The following is a 22,163-nucleotide window of genomic DNA, read 5'->3' as shown; positions in this document are numbered from 1 at the left end:
TGGTGAATAGATCAAACAAAACCAATGGGGACAGTACAGATGAGAGGAACTGAAATGCCCTAATTGTGAACTGATTACAAGGGATATCTTGCTCTGTGCGTGCTCTGTTTGGATGAAACATTCCCCTTCTAATTCTACATTATATCCTACGGCTGTCTGTGTCTGAAACAGTGGCTCTAGATGAGGAATGGTTTGCAGAAAGAAGTAGGTCAGGTGGCTGAGCGGTTAGGGAGTCGGGCTATTAATCAGAAGGTTGTTGGTTCGATTTCCGGCTGTGCCAAATGACGTTGTGTCCTTGGGCAAGGCACTTCACCCTACTTGCCTCGGGGGGAATGTCCCTGTACTTACTGTAAGTCGCTCTGGATAAGAGCGTCTGCTAAATGTAAATGTAAGCCAAATGAAGCATGTTACCCAGTTGCGTAGCCACGACTACATCTTTACAGCACAAAAGCGACAGTTTCTAGCTAGCTACTTTGGACTGTTACTGTTGCTTCCCTACCTGACCCCCACCTGATTAGCCCTTATCATAACACCAAGTAGCCTAATGAAAGAAGCAGTGAACCGGACCTTAGTCCAGGGTTTTGATACTGTGCAGGGTTCTCCTTGGTTCTTCAGATGCACCTTCTGGGTGTTTACAGTGTTCCCCTGTCTGTTTCATTACTCTCTGTAGTTTATCCTAACAGCTGTTATCACCCAGTGACAAATTTGACCCCTTAACAACCTTGCTCTGTCAGCAGGTTAGCAGATGTACTACCAAGCTAATTATCATCTTTCATCACAAAGCCCACTGTCTACACACACTGTCTACACGTTCTACGCACACTCTGCAGCTCTCCACTGGTGTCCCACAGGGCTCCATCCTTGGACCCCTCCTCTTCTCCCTGTACACCACCTCACTTGGACCAATCATCAGCTCCCATGGCTTCTCCTACCACTGCTATGCTGACGACACGCAGCTGTACCTGTCGTTCCCCCCGACTGATCCGGGGATCTCAGCTAGGATCGAGGCCTGCCTCACAGACATCTCAAGAGCGCCCGGTCCCAACACAAGCTCTTCTCCTGTCTGGCCCCCCAATGGTGGAATCAACTCCCCACCTCCATCAGAGACACCGACTGTCTCCCCACCTTCAAGAAAAGGCTCAAGACGCACTTGTGTGTCAACTTGTTTACTTGTGTAAATGTACACACATACTACACACACTCTACACACTCTACACACATTGTACACACACTCTACACACATTGTACATACACACTACACACACACTACACACTGTCTACACATCTGGTTGTTGTTAGCTATCTAACCCTTTCAGCAGCAGTATTATTGCAAAACAGTTGTGATTATGTACTCTCATGGAAACTGACTCCAACATGGCTGATGTGTCACACTATATGTGTTGATCACCTCACATGAAACCGCAAGATTACAGTAGTGCTTCAATGGAACTTGCACAACACACAGCCTCCTTTGAACAATATAGCCTGTTATGAATTCAAAGAGGAAACAGAGCTGTCAGACAAAAATGTCTAGTCATTTTGAAGAACAGCCCCTCTGACGTGTCCACGGGCCAGCTGAGCAGGACATTCTTAACTTCTGGTATTCTGTCGGGTTTGAATGACTGTTCAACAAAAGAATGTGGAGCTTAATTAGTAAATGTAATCAAGCCACAAAGCCTGATAGGGATGATGGGCTCATGATGTTTCGCTTTAATACAGTCCATAAAAGGCTTTCTCCTCAAAGCCACAAAGTTGTAGTTGACATGCACCGTTGCTCCCATGCTGTATTTAGTCCAGTCACTTCTGCTCCCCTAGTGTAGACTGTAGCCTATTCATTTTTCATGTTCATTTATTTTTCATAAAATCATACCATGTATGGCAACCATGAAGCCATGTATGGCAATATTTCACTGAAGATATTTATGACTCAGCCACTACTTTGTTTGGTCTGATCTGTCGTTGGGAAATGGTTTCAAGCAGCAGGAAAGCATCTGTTTCCTCTTACAATTCCAACTTTATTATTTCATTGTATTTACAGAGGGCACAGGGTCTGTTCTTTGGTCAGTCTTTGGAACAACATCCTACATCTCCCCTGAGTGACCTGGTTGTGTGCCAGTGATGATCAGGGATTATGACCTCACATTTCCTTTTCCTGATATAACTAACCAATCACATCACACAGTGATTGAATTACAGTATAGTACATGTCCAGGGAAAGCACAGTGTAATATCACTGGAAGATTACAGAACAGTACTGGATGGATCCTGTTGAGCTGGCCTCTGCCTGCCTGCCTGGGAGGTCAGTACAGGGAGAAATAAACAGATCTGCCTGCTGTGAAGGACACAGAAGTCCAGGAGACAACGTGTGAGTGTGTGTGTGTGATAACGGATGTGAGTGTGTGACCACATATGAGCTCTTAGGGTGCGTCAGGGAAGGTTGCCTGTGACGGCGCTGACTCGACCTGATACAGATCTGTGTGTTTGTGTTTTAGATGTGTGTGTGTGCTTGGCCTTGCTGTGCCTGGCTTCTCTCTCTCCAGGTCCACAGTTCTGACTCCCACTCAGAGTCTCTCTCTCCAGGTCCACAGTTCTGACTCCCACTCAGAGTGGAAACAGAATCAAATTTTTCATGTAGAGTAATCTTAGGGTTCCTCTAGTCATTACCCTCTCCCACCAGGAATCTAGAGCTACACAGGCTGTCACCCTAACCCTACTCACCAAGATGTTAGTAAGGAAGTAGAACTGATGATTTAGTATTTAACTCCAGATTTTGGGGGAAAAAAGAGCCCTTCTGCATTTTAAAGAGAGTAGTATTGTTACAATTAGGCAGCTGCTAGGCTTCAAGCCCTTAGTGGAGGGGATGACAACAAAAAACAAGACCATATGCTATTCGTTCACAGATCATTGTTTGTATGAAAAGGGCATTCCGAACATTTTGTTTGTGCACTTTGAGTTGCGTCCAAGAACAGTCTGTAGAACAACTTGGGTCTCTTCATTGTTTGCAAAACAGATTTTTAACAAAATACATAAAACTGTCTTTCAGTCTCAGCTAAATCACACAGAACAGGACTTTATTTAATGACCTGAAATAGGTCTAAGGGTAGAACAAAACATTTTGGACTTGTTAAGTTTGTAATGTGTTGGATAGATAGAGTTGGGAATACTAGTAAAAATAACTGGTTATAGTTTAATTCATCAACATTTTGAACCTCTTATTCAAAACATAGCATTTGTAGTTATGATTATAGATTTATGTTCTGAGACGTAATCTGAAGTTGATCTTCTGGGAAGCTGAAGATGAGAATCTACTTGAAACATTCTGCTGTCTGGTGATTTATTTAATCTAAGACACTCTTAGTGATGTCAGCTATGGTCCACGTGCAGAGATGGCAAAAGTACACACATCCTTCACTCAAGTAAAAGACGTCAGATGGGTGAGCAGTTAGGGAATCGGGCTAGTAATCTGAAGGTTGCCAGTTCAATTCCCGGCTGTGCCAAATGACGTTGTATCCTTGGGCAAGGCACTTAACCCTACCTGCCTCGGGGGGAATGTCCCTATACTTACTGTAAGTCGCTCTGACTAAATGTAAGTAGAAGTACAGATACTCTACACTTTTTCACTCAAGTTCAAGTAAAGATGTGTGGGCTCTGACATATACTTAGTAGGGGTGGGGGAAAAAATCGATTCACATTGGAATCGCGATTCAGTCCCTTTTTTATTTATAAAACATCGCAAAAAATCGTGAATTGATTTTACGAATCGTGAGGTACCAAAAGATTCCCACCCCTAATACTTATGTATAAAGTAGCCATTACTATTACCTGTTTTAGTGTCACCCTGGTAACTGGAACTCACTTCATATTAATACATTAATATAAAAAGACACTATAGACACGCAGCGCATTAGCCAGGAATTCTTTTTGATGTCAACAATTTCGAACATCTCCCTCATATATGGCCATGGGTGATCAGGAATGTCTCTATTCTCAGTCATGTTGGCAGAGTTAACTCCCTCTGTCTCATACATAACGTTAGCCATTATTCTTGTTAAATTCTGTCTTGCTCCATGGTAGCTTCGTAGGCTAGCTTACATTTGTTGTGCGTGATAGCCAGTAAGCCATGTAAAAACAGTGTAACAACACAATAACAGTGTAGCAACAGTGTAACTGTAACAACACAATAACAGTGTAACAGTGTACCAACACCATAATAACAGTGTAATAACAAAATAATAATAGTAATAACAACATGTAAAATGTAAAAAATTAAAGTGTAATAGCAGTGTAATTAGTATTTGTACTTAGTTACTTCCCATCTTTGTTTGGTTGTTTGGTATCTCATACTTTCAACAATGTTGCGGTTAGGGTTAATGTTGGCCCCAAACATTAAAATTAGACATGCTTCCGGTATTTACTCTTGTCTAACAAAGGCATTGTTTCTTCAGAATTAGTAACATTCCATACCCTGCAGAAAGTAGTGAATGACTGAACAGTTTGAAATATTGAAAAGACATACACTGTGTATCTTTTCAAAATAGTTTTTCCATGGAGGGTGATTACGGATGACATTTATTGAGTTTAACAGTCCCACATGGTCTAGGGTTAGAGCTAGAACTAGGGTTCTAGAAAGAAATGTTCAGACGGTCCTAGTGCTGAGGGGCACGTGCCCTGGAGTTCAGTGACTCAGCATTTGGTCACAAAGACGAAGGAACGAGGGCCTGCTTCCAATTCAGTCTCCTGAGCGTTTTAATCTGTAGTCATAAACAACAAACAAGCCGAAAAAACTCCCAAGTCAGGAAGTGTGCGTCAAAGGAAATGATCTCTAGGTGTGGTGGCATGGATCTGCCAACAGCATCTGGGTGCTGGAGGAGAGGGGGGCGAGCTGTAATAAGTCTCTGTTCTAATGAGTCTCTGTTTGGTGTTTGTGTGCAGTGAGAACTATCACACGTAAAATCAACACTGATTGGTAATTTCATCCAAAACACACACGCTAACCCCTTTGGTCATTTCAACCAAAACACACACGCTAACCCCTTTGGTCATTTATCTGTCATATTTCAGTCGTTTACCATCCAAAACACACATCCCAACCCCTTTGGTAATTTCATCCAAAACACACATGCTAACCCCTTTGGTAAATCCCCCAAAACACACATACTAACCCCTTTGGTAATTTCATCCAAAACACACATGCTAACCCTTTGGTCATTTCTCGGTCGTTTTCCATCCAAAACACACATGCTAACCCCTTTGGTAATTTCATACAAAACACACATACTAACCCCTTTGGTAAATGTACCAAAACACAAATGCTAACCCCCTTGGTAAATCCCCCAAAACACACATACTAACCCCTTTGGTAATTTCATCCAAAACACACATGCTAACCCTTTGGTCATTTCTCGGTCGTTTTCCATCCAAAACACACATACTAACCCCTTTGGTAATTTCATACAAAACACACATACTAACCCCTTTGGTAAATGTACCAAAACACAAATGCTAACCCCTTTGGTAATTTCATCCAAAACACACATGCTAACCCCTTTGGTAATTTCATCCAAAACACACATGCTAACCCCTTTGGTAATTTCATCCAAAACACACATGCTAACCCCTTTGGTAATTTAATCCAAAACACACATGCTAACCCCTTTGGTAATTTCATCCAAAACACAAATGCTAACCCCTTTGGTAATTTTTCGGTCATATTTCAGTCCTTTACCATCCAAAACACACATGCGTAACTCAACAGAGAAACAGTCCTAACCCTCACAGTGTGATTAAACCGTGTCAGAGAGGTCCCGCCGGTCTCCTGACTGATTTCAATCACCTAACGACATAATTCAGACTTGAACTGAGAGCATGATCCTCCAGCAGGTCAAAGACTCCTCTGACCCCCTCAGCCCTCCTCTGACCCCCTCAGCCCTCCTCTGACCCCCTCAGCCCTCCTCTGACCCCCTCAGCCCTCCTCTGACCCCCTCAGCCCTCCTCTGACCCCATTAGCCCTCCTCTGACCCCCTCAGCCCTCCTCTGACCCCCTCAGCCCTCCTCTGACCCCCTCAGCCCTCCTCTGACCCCATTAGCCCTCCTCTGACCCCCTCAGCCCTCCTCTGACCCCCTCAGCCCTCCTCTGACCCCCTCAGCCCTCCTTTGACCCCATTAGCCCTCCTCTGACCCCCTCAGCCCTCCTCTGACCCCATTAGCCCTCCTCTGACCCCCTCAGCCCTCCTCTGACCCCCTCAGCCCTCCTCTGACCCCATTAGCCCTCCTCTGACCCCCTCAGCCCTCCTCTGACCCCATTAGCCCTCCTCTGACCCCCTCAGCCCTCCTCTGACCCCCTCAGCCCTCCTCTGACCCCCTCAGCCCTCCTCTGACCCCCTCAGCCCTCCTCTGACCCCATTAGCCCTCCTCTGACCCCCTCAGCCCTCCTCTGACCCCCTCAGCCCTCCTCTGACCCCATTAGCCCTCCTCTGACCCCCTCAGCCCTCCTCTGACCCCATTAGCCCTCCTCTGACCCCCTCAGCCCTCCTCTGACCCCCTCAGCCCTCCTCTGACCCCATTAGCCCTCCTCTGACCCCCTCAGCCCTCCTCTGACCCCATTAGCCCTCCTCTGACCCCCTCAGCCCTCCTCTGACCCCCTCAGCCCTCCTCTGACCCCCTCAGCCCTCCTCTGACCCCATTAGCCCTCCTCTGACCCCCTCAGCCCTCCTCTGACCCCCTCAGCCCTCCTCTGACCCCATTAGCCCTCCTCTGACCCCCTCAGCCCTCCTCTGACCCCATTAGCCCTCCTCTGACCCCCTCAGCCCTCCTCTGACCCCCTCAGCCCTCCTCTGACCCCATTAGCCCTCCTCTGACCCCCTCAGCCCTCCTCTGACCCCATTAGCCCTCCTCTGACCCCCTCAGCCCTCCTCTGACCCCCTCAGCCCTCCTCCCAGGCACAGCTAACATTCCACCAGTTATTAAATTGCACATTGATCATAATACAATCATGACATGAAATATTACAGTTGGTATACCAGTGTATAGTGTGTAATTTGGGCATTATGCAACAATCAAGACAAACAGTCTGAATTCCACAGACATTGTTTTAGAAAGCTGTAGAAAACAAGCCTGTGAGTATAACTCTTGTACAAGTCGTGACAAACAAGATTAAAGATTGGCTTTGGGGTGGAATATTTTAGCCTGGGCACCTGTCAAAACAGAGAGGTCCTCAAGAAAACGTGTTGATCTGAGAGAAAGAGCTCCCTGTCTGCGGTGCTCCAGTCTGGGGAGGCCATGTCTGTAACCCTAACCCTAACCATGTCATGGAAGAAAAATAAATCAAGCTGCCGTAGAAAGGAGTTCCCTAATTGATTCCACTTGTGCTTGTAAACTTGAAAATGCAACTCCATAGCAAGAGGCCGTACTGTAGGGAAAACGCTGCAAAACAAAGGGGGCATGTTACAAGACAGGAAGTAGAAAATATAGCAGGACCATCTGAAAATACCCAGCAGTTTATCTGGGACAGTATGATAGCAGTGTAAACTAGCAGTCTGGATCCAGCTAGTTGATTGGTTTTAAACCAGTGGAAGGGATGCAGTGGTTTACAAAGATTAATTATAATACAAATAGTAAGTCACAAAAAATGATTTCTCTTGTCATTGTTTTATTTCAAAAATATTTGTGATAATGTAAAGAAACTGTACTCTGAAATCCCCCCAAATCATTTCTTCAGAAGAGTAGGTGGGGTGACAGCTGTTGTGACACATGACGTCTGTGAGATAAAAGCCTCATTGAGAGAAACCTCTTGTTTCCACAGTAGCCAGAACTCAGCAGAGTTTCTCCAGCTCTGAGGATCTGCTGTCGACAGGAAGGAAACAAAGATGATTCAAACACAACTATTTTCTCTACCTTGACTGTCTCTAAAGGATACGAGAGCTTCACAGGGTTGTCAGTTATAGGGTTAGGGTCATGGTGAGCCATGACTGTAACCAGCCTAATACGTTTTATTTTGTTGCTCCATGACAAACTCGACAGCATCAAGTTATACCCAATGACTTTGGAACACAGATTCTAACCCTAACTCACAACATACATCCATTGCATATCTCTGTGCCACAGCCAGACAACGGAGGAAATCCGGAGTAGTACTTTAGGGAGGACGGCAGACATAATTGCCTCAAACAAACACAAATGAAGAGTGTTTGTTAGGAAGTCCAGGAAGTCAGGCCGGCCTTGAGGTCATGAAGATGCAGATTAGATTTGTTTGTTCCTGACGAACCACGGTTTGAATCTGCTTTGACAACTGTCCTCACTTCTAAGAATCCATTCGATGTTAAGAAGTGATTTGTACTATTTGTACTGCCACTGAGTAGTTTTACTGATATCTTCTTGCAACCAACACCACTTGGTACAATAACCGACCTACACATAGTTTTGCCCATGAGAAGGGTCTGCGTCACTGTTGCCGGGAGGGAGGGGGCGTTCATTAGTGTGTGATTGCAGACCTCCTTGGGCCTCACAGTATAACCCTGCCATTAACATGCGAAGCAGAGCTGTCCACCTCGGGCCATTGGACCGGGTCCAGCATGATGAGAACATGAACCACTCATATGAGACACAAACCCTAGGGAAGGAGACACTCTATGTATTTTAGAGACGTAATTGCTTAAACACATGTCTGACCAATAAAGAAACAGTTTGTAGATCTCACGCTAGATTTCACCGCAGAACATACATTCTTGGAATACTTTCTTTTTTTTCTTTCTTTTTTTTTTTATGTTTTTTTGACTTTTGATGAAAGGGTTCTTTCCATCTGTTTGAATAATTATATGTCTATTTTGGTTCTATGAATGCATGCCCAGTCGGCAAACTCCTCTGTCATCGAGTCAACAAACCAACACACACACTTCTTTTATTTTGGGGTTTTGGGTAAAGAAAGATAATGTTACCAGGTGGTTAGTGTGACACCTTTGCATGTGACATCTATAAAGAGACAATAGTCTATTTGAACTTGAATTTGAATGTACTTCCCTGCCTAATCACAGTCATGACACTATCCAAACATACCATTGTACATGGAATTTCTAAGCACTTATCTCCGTCTCACCACAATAATTAAAGAACACAAATAAATCATTCTTAAACACAACGCCCAGCAAAGCTAAGGAGCTGATTCACTGTGCTTTATATCGACTCCTCCCTGTGTTCACCTCTCCCCTGCGGACCAATCACATTTACATTTCTTGGAAGTGGTGTTTCTAATGACAACAGAAATATAGTAATATGACAGAACTGAACCTTAAAGCAAGATAGTATGTTAAGTGAAGATAATATGTTATACAGATGGTTTATTTATGAAAATACAAAACTTTTTCAAATATTACAGTATTTCCTCAATTTCATGAAAAAGTGGAAACGGTGACTATGCAAAGAGAAATTGTATCAGACTGTGCCTCATCAGACTGTGCCTCATCACACTGTGCCTCATCACACTGTGCCTCATCAGACTGTGCCTCCTCAGACTGGGCCTCATCACACTGTGCCTCATCACACTGTGCCTCATCAGACTGGGCCTTTTATTAAGTCCACACTCCCCTCATACATCATCTACCAACCTACTCACTCACACACATTTGTGACAGCAGGTGACTTTGACCTTTTCGATGTTTTTGTGAAAGCAGAACAAGTAGATAGTAGCCATAATGTTATATATAGCCATAACTACATAATGTTATAACTTAATACACTTTACATATACTATATGAAGCTGTATGACAGGAGGGAAAGTGTTTTTCTAGTGTAACCTGTGAAAAGGGAGTCAGGTGGCTGAGCGGTTAGGGAAGCGGGCTAGTAATCTGAAGGTTGCCAGTTCGATTCCTGGCTGTGCCAAATGACGTTGTGTCCTTGGGCAAGGCACTTCACCCTACTTGCCTCGGGGGGAATGTCCCTGTACTTACTGTAAGTCGCTCTGGATAAGAGCGTCTGCTAAATGACTAAATGTAAATGTAAAAGAAAATACTTGCAGATTTTTTTTAACAAATTGCCTCCCTTCTGGGTTGACAGGTAGCTAGGTACTTTACTGATCCCAAGGAGAAATTGTAGGAATTTCCAGCGCATCTTCTCATCAGACAGACCGGTACAGTCATTACCTTCTCATTGTCTGTATCCTAGTTCAGGGAAGTTAACATGCTGGGAGCTCATTCGTGTATGTGTGAAGACTGAGTTCAACATGACAGGAAAGCTGCACATGTGCTGCTCCAGCTGGGAAAACAACCAGCAGTCATACAACAAACTGTACTATAATCTCTGTCTCTGACTATACTATAATCTATATTATAGTAACTATAAACTGAAAATACCCTATATATCATTATTTTCTTACTCTCCTGTAGGAATTACACATGACGTTATGTGGTTAATATATCTGCAGTACTTTAAACAAACAGGAACAGAAAATTATAGACTGATTATGTTTTTATAGCCTATAATCCAATCATCTATTGTACAGAAGACAATCATAGAGACAATTACGATATTTTAGTTATAGACGAGACCATTTTCTTCACTGACATTATGCAGAAGCCATTACTTGGAAAGACTTGGAGAACAATATTCTCCTTAGTGTCATACATTTCATTTTGTGGGGGTCAGATGGCTGAGCGGTTAGGGAGTCGGGCTATTAATCAGAAGGTTGTTGGTTCGATTTTCGGCCGTGCCAAATGACGTTGTGTCCTTGGGCAAGGCACTTCACCCTACTTGCCTCGGGGGAATGTCCCTGTACTTACTGTAAGTCGCTCTGGATAAGAGCGTCTGCTAAATGTAAATGTAATAAAAACATACACACCAAATAAAACTGTTCTATAAAAATACATATAATTTAAAAAAAGCAGCTCATAGTTACATGTGCAACCCTCTGCATAGATATGGAAACTTTTATGTGAGAAAGAAAAGCTAAGAATATCAGCCATAGGGCTTTGAGTATTCAACACCTGGGCCTTGAGTATTCAACACCTGGGCTCGTTCACGCTTATAAAGTATGTTAAAAGTGACAATTTTTGTTTCTAGCCTTTTCATTTGTTTTTGTGTTATTGTCATTTAATTTCTGGAACTGGTGGACTAAACCAGAGCTTTGCTGTATTAATCAGAAACATTGTGACCTCAAGTGAATCATTCTACTTCTTGGGAAATATAATAATTCTTGTTGAAAAGATTCCCCCCCCCCTTTGACGGCGCAGTAATACTTCTTGTATGACACAAATTTAAACATGAAGGCTTTTATGTTACACAGCCTTTTCCTTCATGCTTGGTTTGCTCAAACTTTTGACATTCCCTCAATGTCAGCTTAAGAAGGAAAAATGCCACTTCACATTAAAAGGCACCAATGTTCTTCATGTTTCCGGATTTCAAGATTGTCCTTCCAGCCAATCACATTGGGTTCAGGATTGTCTTTCCAGCCAATCACATTGGGTTCAGGTTGGGGGGGGCATGTTCATCATGCCTTGAAGCTACTGTTGAACCTTCTTTTCCTTGGGAGGCACACCTTGACAAGCAGCGCTAGTGCTGCTATTAACACCACCACCATCACTACAGCTATGATGATCCAGCTCCTGCTGAGAGTCTGGCACTGTTCCTGGGTCACACTCCCGATGTTCCTCTCCACAGGCTCGGGGCCCTGGGCGTCGAGGCAGGTGGCCGTGGCGATGTCGGGGACGGTGACAGCAGCCTTCTGGAGCATGAGGAGGAAGGGCAGGTTGCTGCAGCAGCCCAGCGGGTTGGAGCCCACATACAGCACCTTCAGGCTGCGCTCCAGCGCAACCACCGTCTCATACTGCACTGTCACCAGGCTGTTGTTCTGCAGGTTCAGGGACTCTATGGACGACTGCTTGTTCCACAAAGGGAAAGTGGTCAGTTTGTTAGCGGAGAGGTCCACAAACTTTAGATTTCCCAGCAGGGAGAGGTCCGGTTTCAGTTCTGGCATGTGGTTTTCCTTCAGTGATAGATGAGACAAGGAGTTTTCCAGACCAGAGAGGGCATCATCATGCATCTCTAAGCCTGGGTTCAGGGAAAGGTCAAGCAGCCTCAGTGGAGTGCCGTAGAAGGCATATGGGGGCAAGGCCTCAAGACTGTTCTGAGAAAGGTACAGAAAGTGTAAGGTTGGTATGGAAGAAAATGAGACACATCCTGGAGGATTGTGGGAGGTGAAGTCTGCCTCTGGAGAGTTGGGTGGTTTTCTCTGTGTGGCACAGACCTTCAGATAGTTTTGCTGGAGGTGCAGGTATCTGATACAGGGCAGAGTTTGGAAGGTTGCAGGATGAATGGTCTGAAGGAAGTTTCCCTGCAGGAAGAGCTCCTCGAGAGAGCGCAGGCTGTTCGACCCTAAAGAGAAGTTCTGAAGGGCGTTGAAGCTCAGGTCCAGAGTCTTTAACACGTTCATGGGGGTTTCCTGATCTACCAGAAATGCTCCTATACAGTTGTTACTAACGTTCAAGACCTCAAGAGACACCATGCTACAGAAAAAAGATTTTGGTATGCTCTTGATCTGGTTGTAACTCATGTCGAGGTACACAAGCCTCGAGAAATCTTGGTGCCTGCTGCTTCCAGCAGACTGGCCTGGCGCCGCGAGCACGTCTCTGAGGAGTTCCATCTCCTCTGCCGTCCCTGTCGTGTTGATGCTCCTCAGACGGTTCCTGGACACATCCAGATACATTAGCTTGTTCCTTCGGGGGATGAGGGGAAAGTAGTGGATCCTGTTTTCTCTCAGATCAAGGTAGAGGAGTTCATATTCAAGGTCTGAGTCTGTGGTTTGGAATGATTCCATGCTGTTCTTACTAAGATTTAACACCTTTAGTTGAGAAAGGTTAAAGTCAGCAATGCAACTGATTGAGTTCATCGACAAATCCAGTTCAGACAGCTGGAGCAGTGAGTCGAAGGCCCCGTTCTCAATCTCCAAGATGACGTTGTTGTGAAAGTCAATTCTTCTCAAAGCCAAAGATCCACAAAAGGTGTTTTGGGCTATTTTGGTAATACTGTTGCTGTTCAGAGACAGATTTAGGAGAGCAGGAGCGTCACACAGGAAGTAGTCAGTCATCCCAGTGAACAGGCCATTGCCTGAGAGGTCCAGCATCTCTACAGCTGTCAGTGGACCAACATGGGTCTTAGAGACAGCAAACACATCCAAGTAGTTCCTGGAGAGGTTCAGCACTTTAAGACTGGTCATGTCTTTAAACAAGCCAGGCTGGATGAACTGTATCTTGTTGGAATGTAGGTTCAGGTGATGTATACTGCTGTAGAATGCCAGACCCTCTTGGGTAAGGTTTTGTAAAATGTTCCACGATAGGTCAATTTTTTGGATGCCTTCGGGAAGCTTGTCTGGAACGGTGTCCAGGTTCAGATTGGTGCAGGACGCGTCCATCTCGATCTGTGGACAAATGATACACAGAAACAACTCCATGAGCTTTGATATTTGCAGTGCTGCCTCACTCCCAAAATATCACCTTGATGCAGAGTCAGTGTATCAGTGCTCCTGGTCTCCTGGGGAGATGAGGTGGAGCTTGTAGGGGAACTTTCATCTCAACAAGCTCCTCTCACGTCTCCTGCGCCCCATTCAGAAAGGTCCCCCTTTCAATAACTATTCACACCAGTGTATCAGAGAGGCTTTGATCACTCCGAGTGGCTAATAAAGGATAATGGAAACCATACAGCCTAAGCCCTGTCTCTAAACACAGCCCAAAAAAAGCACACATACACAATCATAAATGGTTTTTGGCAAATTTGGGGTTTCTTTAGTATGTGGCAAGGACTCCTGACTATCCTGAAGAAAAGCCTCTTACTTTTTACACATAAATTCACCAATGCTAACAACTATGTGTTAAGTAACAGGTTAGGTCAACATTTTACATTTAAGGTTACATTAACTACCATTTAACTACATAGCCAAAGTACTTAGGAACTGGTATGTAGTTAGGTGTACACTTTATTGCGGTTAAGTGGTAAGTTATTGCACAAGAGAAACTTGGTATGGAGGACCTGCAGATGTTAACATTGATCTTGTTTTGGCAACAACCTTCAACTGCCCCTTTACAACATCAACTCACCCCTCACACTCCTTCCCCATACTGGCCTTCTTACACTTTTGTAATAACTAACACTCAACCTAATTTAATCACATAGGAGTTTCTATGTAACTACAATGATTTTACTATAGGTGTTGGTATGTAGTTACAGTGTTACTGTAACGTTCAACTAAAGTGTTGCTATGTAGTTAAATCACAATGAAACATAAGCACTATGCCTGGTTATAAGAATAGTATGATGACTGAGGCGATGAGAGTATCCAGGGTGGACCCTGTCCAAGACATCATAATACAGCTGATATCCGTGGAGTCTTAATGTCCTGAGTATCCAGACCTCTCCTGTCTGAGGAACGTTAACATTATCAGGGTGTTGTGTAACATCAGGGCCATGTTGTGTAACATCAGGGCCATATTAATGGTCTCTGAGAGAGGACATTCCCACCTTTTCTCTGTATCTCTGCAGCAGACCAGAGGGTTTTCATCCAAACATGTTCACGGAGAGATTTGTCATAGAAATAGTTCAATCTTAAGCAAGAAAGATGCATAGAAACTACTCTGGGTCATTTTAACTTGTCTCTTAACACAAAGTAGAGAGTTCCTCAAGTATGAATTTCACATCTCCAGACCAGGGTGAGGAAGAATAAAGCATTCCAGCCTCCTCCATATATCCTGGAGTCTAGAGGAGGGACAGTTTATGGGCCGCCTGGTCATACTATCCCCTCCTTAGAACACAGGAGAACAGACGCTAACAAAAACAGTTTCTAGACGCCATATCTGCCCGCAGGGACTTCGAAAAAGTACCTGATGTTTCTACTGTTATCTGAACTCTGATGTAAACTACACGGCAAGGATACATTCATACTTATATAAACATGAACTAAATAAAGAGGATATGCAGAGCCAACAAGTGAGTTTCTAAAAAACTCAGATTTCACACACAGACATCCACATATTTAGAGCTTGGTTAGTGGGCTGGTTGAGGTGACTTACCACTTCACAGGGAGCGAGCTGGCGCAGGGGCAGGAAGGAGGCCACCAGTGGACTGGTGAGGACCAGGAGCAGCCAGATGGAGCCTGACATGGTGCTACGGGAGAGAGACGATCAAACAGACCAGACGTAAGAAACGATGCTGTAGCAACACCACTGAGAGGAAGTTAAGTTGGGCCAGGGAGGCTGACTTTTGACAGAGCTGTGTATCTGCTGAGACCGCTTTCATTGTTTTACATTTCACACTTAGAATGACTAATGTGTGACTTTCACACTTAATACTATATTTAGTTCTAGTTCCAGTGAAACATGTTTTTAATCTTGAGTTGCACAAACGAAACTGCTGCTATATATTCAACTTCAACCAAGATCTGAAAGGTCATTAAATACTAAAGGTATTTTGGCATTATTCAAGCAAGCTTGGTTTTGAGGGACATTTTTCACCATAAATACAGAACAAATCTAAGTTGTGCTGACACTTTAAAGTGATAGTTTAATGTGTTCTTCACCTCTGGGCGTCTTCTGAGGTGTTCAGAAGACATCTGTATTATATCTATACCTCACATAACAACAGAGAGAATAACCCTATCTACCTTCTATGTGTTGAGCAGACCTACCTACCCTTCTATGTGTTGAGCACTATGCTGTCCACCATTCAGTAAACATAAACAAAAATACCCTCAAAGTTCTCAGCAAGAGATATTTATTGTAATAATCCAACATTCCAACCAGCATCTCTCTAATTTTACATCCATGTTCTGTAACTTTTACATAAGACATTCCTCCCTTTGTTTCAACAAACTTAAATCAGTGCTTAATAATCCTGCTCAGTCAATTTGCTGCCGAACAGAAGACTTATAGATTCCATTTGTTCACTAAACTACACACATTGAGTTTACAAAAACCTCTGTCGATGTATACATTGATGGCTGATGTTTACCTTGTCCAGTGTGTCTATTGTCCCTTGCAGTGTGTCCTGCTCAATCTGCTGCTCCTGCAGTACTCTCACATCATCACCGACACTCTTTCACATACTTAGAAGCCAGTACATGCCAGCAAACGCAACTAGAATATCCTGCATAATTGTTGTTTTCCCCCTTCCCCCCTTTACAGAAATGCCTTATATGGTATAGGGATATCCAGATTCCTCCTGCTCAACCCACCTCACCCTCTCTCATTTCTAACATGCTCTCCCTCTCCTAATCTCAACTGTCCCTGATGCTTGCGGCGAGTCAGCCGTCAGCAGCCGTCAGGATGGTGAGCATTCCTACCCTCTTTCTGTAAATCGTTACAGATGCAAACGTAAACTAAGTAGTCTGACTAGTATATTGTCTTTCTGTGGCAAGCAAATGTATTAAACCATACTTGGCAAAAGATTTATACCCTTTAGTTGTAGTTTACTTTATATTACGTTTTGTAAATCGAACAATTAAAACTATTAATCTGCCACGGTACTAATATAATACAAATGGTAAGTGCACTCTTGTAGGCTACATACCAGCTATGCGATCTCCATTTTCCTCCAAAGTGTTGTGCCATATTGTACTGGAGGAGATAGGTCCGTTCTTTTCTTCTCGAGACAAGCCTTCATGAAATGAGTGAGTCTCCATCCGTGACCAAAGATGCAGCATCTTCTGTCCAGTAATCATTAGAAGCTCGCCGGGGAATCCCATTTCCCCTGAGTGTTTACAAATTCAAGTAGGATACTTTTCGTTTAATATGCTAGAACAAATGTCTTGATGCATTGGCTATCATTTCAGATATGGCATAGTTGAGAAATATTCCAATCTTACTGAAATTGTAAGAGTGGAGATGACATGTCGACGAATACTAACATTTGAACTGTATGCGCACTTAAGAATACAACTTTTCAGCTGTAGCCTAATTAGGCTATCATATTTGAAAGTCACTGGCGCCCTCTATAGACAAAAGGGTCATTTTAGTAAGGAGGTCAATGGAGTTTGATTCTGTTCTTTGTTTTTATATTGTTAATATGTAAAAAGAAAAATCCTCTTTCTGGGGTACGCCTACCATCCAATGACCTAAAATGTAATGATTGCATATCACTGGAGCTGCCAATATTCGAATACACACTGGCCCCCGCAATACTGGCGTCAATAAAGTCACCAAGTTTTTCATTCAAATGAAAAGGATTAGGAGTACACTGAAACGATGGATCATTAAGTCGGCGTGCTAAGTAAGGTATTACAGACGATATTCCAGATATGAATGAATGATAATATAGCCTAGAAGCGGAGATGTTAGTGCACGTTCTTGCAAGGGGAACGTAAAATCTGCTAGCATCCGCTGCATCGCCCATCTACAACGTATCTAGATCAATCAGTCATAACATGCAATTACAGAACTTTATGTCCGTCCAAAGGGATGTGAAACTTCAACGTTTCTTATTACCAAATAATCACAATTGTAGTTGTAGGAAACCAAAACAATTAGCCTACCTATAAATAATAAAACCAGAGAAACTGAATGTTGCAGTGGTCTCAGTTGCAATTTATTCCATAGCTGTACACACCAATTCCCAAAAAATAGCTTTTTAGTCACTTGCAACCTTTCGTTATTTGTTACCTTCGTTCCAATGTTCAGATTAAATTCCCCACTAAGGCCTGGCATGGCCATTGGTCATTCAGACTACCCATCAAGTGTATTTACTGATGATGACAACTCACTTAAAGCTATAGAGAGAAAGAATCTCTAGCATGTAACATTAATATTCAATGTTTCTGGACAAAACACACAATGGCACAATAAAAGCAGCATAGCATAACATTTACAATTAATAGCAGGAACCACATTCATTGCCAAAATTTATATATGACTTTTACCAAGGATGTGTAAAAGTCCAGAAATTACACAGCGTTCTAAGCAAAACATGAGTGGATCGTTCCCTTAGGATCATCACAAAACAGATTCATATTCATTGTATTTGCAATACAATACAAAACATACACAAACATGTCCATCAAAGCCACAAAAAAAACATAAAAATAAGATAATTATGGTCACACAACAAAAAAACTTTACTGTGTTATACACAGATTTCAAAAATACAGATTTGAATCCAAGTGGCACAGTATTTGTAATAAAACTATCCAGTGTTTTGTTTTTACTTTGATAGAACCTTAACTAATAAAAATTATTTTATACTGGCAAAAAGTAAATGCCTTAAAAATAATGATAATTTCTTGCATGCATTTGTTTATATTAGCATGTGACCACTGGAATGATTGGTGATGAGCTTTTTGGACATGCACACTGAGTCTTCACACATCGTATGGTAGTATGGTCAGAGCTAATTCCTCGCTAGAAGGGATAGGCACATTCAAACATTCAAATCTTTGGGGTGCCCTGATAACACAGGGGCCCGGGTTTGTTTCTGGCCCAGGAATTTTCCTGCACGTCTTTCCCTTTCTCAAACCCTGCTTTTCCTGTAACTATCTCAAATTAATAAAAAGCCCCCAAAAACATGAAAAAAACCCTCAAAGAATTTTACTCTTGGAATGTTTTCTGGATGTTCAGATCCCCTTCACACACACTCTTATACAGAATATCAAAGGTCATTGCACTTTGATATTCAAATACTCCCGTGGCTGACCCTACAGGTTTATACATGATTTCATGCCAGTAATTAAGACAGACCAATTGGTTAATCCTTTGTGAATATAATCCAAAGTATTGTAGTATGTATATTTATGTACAGAAAAAGAAAAAACAGGAAGACCAAGAGAATATATATCCACAGTGCCTTGCACTATTGAAATACAATAAAGACTTCAATATCTAGCGTCAGTATTCAACTACAAAGCTGGATTGCCCCCAAATACTTTAGGCTGTTACTGCAGGAGAATACTGAAGTTGAATACTTAGGTAAAAAGATACACGTTTTTTTATTTGTCTTGTATATAATTTATTATATAATATTTCCCAACATAGGAAAAACCAACATATAATAACTAATCCTAAAACTAATGTCCCCTTACAATAGTTGATTTGGATTTTCAGTGATTTCAAAAGAAAAAATATTTTTCTTTGACAAATTTCAATGTAGCGTTTGCAATTCCCTAACATGAGATAATTGTTTTTGGAATACTTTTGGACTGTATGCTTTGCAAACTACACACATACACACAATGGTTTGTTTTCGCTTGGTCCAGTGTGCATATGTTATATGTAAGTATTTGCAGCATACTTACCTAGAGGAAGCTGCCGCCCAAACTGAAGGGAGTGAACTTCTGAGCTTGCTGTGCTCCTAGCTCAGCCACATACAGAGCCCCTGTCTTCAGGTCCAGGTCCACTAGATGTGGCTTCACATCCTCCGCTAACTGGATCACACTAACCACCTGGCACTGACCAATCACACCCACTGGTGGAGCCTTCAGCACTGAGATCTGATTGGTATTCAGCTGCACAACAATAAAGTACTTCTGGTCTGGTGTTAATCTAAAAGAAGCACAAAATCACATATAATATGTGCTGGTCTCCCCTAAAAGATAACTAGACGAAAAAAAATATTTATAAGGAAAACTGCATATTTTGTGGATCCACCTGACAGAGTATATCCACCTGACAGAGTATATCTACCTGACAGAGTATATCTACCTGACAGAGTATATCTACCTGACAGAGTATATCTACCTGACAGAGTATGGCGCGTCCTCGGTGAAGCAGCTTCCCCAGGTGCCCAGCCAGTCTCCAGTCACAGAGTTGAACACCTGGATACGCTTGTTTCCTCGGTCAGCAACCCACACCTGGGAACCCAAACACCATATCCCCTCTCTCAATCAGAGTGAAAGGGTCTAGTTAGACCTTAGAATAATCAAATGTGATGAGACTTGGTCTGGGACTGCCTACCCTGTGGAAGGTGTCCAGGGTGACACTGTGAGGGATGTAGAACTGGGCGAGGCCTTGGCCCTTCTCTCCATGGATCCACAGCACCTCCAGATCTGCAGGGGTTTCAACACACAACCAGGTCAGATTGCGGCAGGCACACAGAGCTCCAGAGGCTGCGAAGATGTGATGTTCTGACCTGGGGACAGTTTAATGAGGCGGTTGTTCATGCCTCCATCGCCATCCACGATGTAGATCTCCCCAGAGCTGTGGACAAAGACCTCTGCAGGCTGGTCGAACTCCAGAGGGTTCAGCCCAGAGCCGGCCTTCCCTGGACTCCCCAGCACCTGCAGCAGCGTCCCAGAGGGAGAGTACTGCTTCACGCAGTGACCATATGGGCCTACAGAAGGTTGGGACTGTCAGCACTAAAACAGCATCATCACTTTCCAGAAAGCACAGTTGTTCGTTTAACCCTCGTGCTGCCTTCGGGTCACATGACCCAAAGGTTCATAACGAACCATCGTTGTGTTTACCCAATTTTACCCAATACAAAAACAAATTAAAATAATTTTCTTTTAACCTTTGCAATGTGGGGGGTCTGAGACAGCCCAACGGTTAAAAGAAAATGCTTCACTTTGTCTTTGTATGCGGTAAATCTGTCGCAATACGACGGTGGGTCACAATGACTGATGGGTCAGAATGACCCGAAGATAACACAAGGGTTAACAAGTCAAACATTACAATTTCATTGACAAATATCTCACCCGTCCCAACATCAGTGACCCAGACAGTGGGATTGGTGTCTGCGTCGGCTAGGAAGATTCCGTGAGGCATGTCCAGGGTGCTGGTGTTCCAGGCCAAGAGGAGCTCTCCGTCTGTGGAGAATACCAGCACACGGGGCACCGCCTCACCTCTCTGAAACACAGGACTTACATTATACAGTAATAGTCAATATTCCATTTGAAGTGTGACCAATAGGCCATATTTGGTGATGGCCTTACGGCATCAACATGTATTTATGAGCAATAACTTCATTTTGTTAGTGGGTCTAAATCCACTGATATTATAGATGATGCTGGCCTAGAAAGAGAAGAGAAAATTATTTCTACAGATTTTTTTTATTACCAACCTGTGCAACATACACCACACCAGAATACTGATCCACAGCCACTCCAAACACCTCACCACTAAACAGCTCAGGGTATTTCGGCCAGGATATATCCAGTTTGTACAGGGGTCTTCCTAGGAGTCTGTAATCTTGTTTGTAGCTAGGGCTTTCTGACTGCTGAAAATGAGTATGTGTCAGAAATTAACTTGAAAATTACACAAAAATCCTAATAAAATGTACAACCATGCTAACATCATGCAGCTCAAACTTATGGAGTTGCACATGCTTTTCACTCAGGTGTAGTTTCAATGAAAGCCTTCTAATGAGTTTGAATTGTAATCGAGTCCAAGGAGGCTCCAGGTAAAGAGCGTCGGTACGAGCTCAGGGTCGTTGCCTGCAGTGGCAGTCAGCCTGCCTGCAACGGCAGTCGGAGGTCATGTGTGTTCAGGAACAGGTTCAGGTTTCATATTGGCTTTGTATTGTTCCGGTTCACCAAATGTTTCTCTAACTGTAACGTGAAGGCTCGCAAAAAGTTAACTTTGAACTAGGTATCATAACTCGTACTGACTAGCATTATATGAAAGAACACACGTAGTGCAACATGGAGGAGACAGCGCGAAGCCTGTGACCCATTATGTAAGCCTACAACACGTCATGTGTCATTTTGACCCAACATGATTAGAGGTTTTGCACATGCAACTACCAAAACAAGACATTAATACTGAGCACCGATTGACATGCATCTAAATAATATTCTGCTAAGTTTTATATTGTTTTTACCTGTGAATTGATGGTGCCATACAACACCATCATGAGCAGAAAAAACGTCCCCATTGTTGTCGCTATCAGACAGTTGTGACTTCTTCTTTTCATGGGCCAGATCTTGAAAGGTAGACTAGACTAGCTATCTTAATCTTTTTCTCTTCTACATTCACATTCCGTTCACCACACTAGCATTATATTCGCAGTACTTCCTGTTTTGATCATATGACTAAAGGACAGTTGTGTTGTAAACGGTCACGTGGTAACTGAACACGTAAAAATAGCATGAAGTCGAATACACCTAATGTATTTTGGAAGAGAACGCGCAACTATAAATACTTTAACTTTCACAGAAAAAACTAAAACTATAGTTAATTGGAGCACACCAACACGACAACACAGAC

General features: G+C 43.1%; 2 protein-coding genes across 4 annotated transcripts; both read right to left on the bottom strand.

The window, feature by feature from the left end:
* Positions 1-11,010: 11,010 nt before the first annotated feature.
* Positions 11,011-16,877, bottom strand: lrrc32 (leucine rich repeat containing 32). 2 transcript variants are annotated; one of them, XM_062453568.1, is made up of 3 exons: positions 16,543-16,877; positions 15,048-15,141; positions 11,011-13,402 (listed from the first exon to the last, which is right to left on the bottom strand). In XM_062453568.1, the coding sequence occupies exons 1-3, from the start codon at positions 16,581-16,583 to the stop codon at positions 11,477-11,479; spliced, it is 2,061 nt and encodes a 686-aa protein (XP_062309552.1). In that variant the 5' UTR covers positions 16,584-16,877; the 3' UTR covers positions 11,011-11,476. The 2 variants fall into 2 exon arrangements, with proteins under 2 accessions (XP_062309552.1, XP_062309553.1); XM_062453569.1 differs by lacking the exon at positions 16,543-16,877 and adding an exon at positions 15,985-16,240.
* A 657-nt stretch (positions 16,878-17,534) lies between these two features.
* Positions 17,535-21,997, bottom strand: LOC134013648 (NHL repeat-containing protein 3-like). 2 transcript variants are annotated; one of them, XM_062453230.1, is made up of 7 exons: positions 21,778-21,997; positions 21,019-21,171; positions 20,654-20,804; positions 20,089-20,289; positions 19,914-20,005; positions 19,698-19,810; positions 17,535-19,502 (listed from the first exon to the last, which is right to left on the bottom strand). In XM_062453230.1, exons 1-7 carry the CDS (start codon positions 21,868-21,870, stop codon positions 19,256-19,258), a joined length of 1,050 nt encoding a protein of 349 aa, XP_062309214.1. In that variant the 5' UTR covers positions 21,871-21,997; the 3' UTR covers positions 17,535-19,255. The 2 variants fall into 2 exon arrangements, with proteins under 2 accessions (XP_062309214.1, XP_062309213.1); XM_062453229.1 differs by having other exon boundaries at positions 21,019-21,174; positions 21,778-21,996.
* Between the last annotated feature and the right edge of the window lie 166 nt (positions 21,998-22,163).

The sequence above is a fragment of the Osmerus eperlanus genome, chromosome 27, assembly GCF_963692335.1.
Source record: "Osmerus eperlanus chromosome 27, fOsmEpe2.1, whole genome shotgun sequence".
NCBI classification, from domain to species: Eukaryota; Metazoa; Chordata; class Actinopteri; order Osmeriformes; family Osmeridae; genus Osmerus; species Osmerus eperlanus.
The sequence above is the reverse complement of the archived record's forward strand: the minus strand, read 5'-3'. Positions and strand labels throughout refer to the sequence as shown.

What these genes read in the sequence shown, in the direction of transcription:
- LOC134013648 (XM_062453229.1), bottom strand. Translation starts at nt 21,870, where the DNA reads ATGAAAAGAAGAAGTCACAACTGTCTGATAGCGACAACAATGGGGACG. An exon ending in GTGTGGTGTATGTTGCACAG is followed by an intron (nt 20,805 to 21,018) that starts GTTGGTAATAAA and finishes CCTGTGTTTCAG; the next exon opens with AGAGGTGAGGCGGTGCCCCG. An exon ending in GACGCGCCATACTCTGTCAG is followed by an intron (nt 19,503 to 19,697) that starts GTAGATATACTC and finishes TGCTTCTTTTAG; the next exon opens with ATTAACACCAGACCAGAAGT.
- lrrc32 (XM_062453568.1), bottom strand. Translation starts at nt 16,583, where the DNA reads ATGGCACAACACTTTGGAGGAAAATGGAGATCGCATAGCTG. An exon ending in AAATGGAGATCGCATAGCTG is followed by an intron (nt 15,142 to 16,542) that starts GTATGTAGCCTA and finishes TCTCTCCCGTAG; the next exon opens with CACCATGTCAGGCTCCATCT. An exon ending in AGCTCGCTCCCTGTGAAGTG is followed by an intron (nt 13,403 to 15,047) that starts GTAAGTCACCTC and finishes ATTTGTCCACAG; the next exon opens with ATCGAGATGGACGCGTCCTG.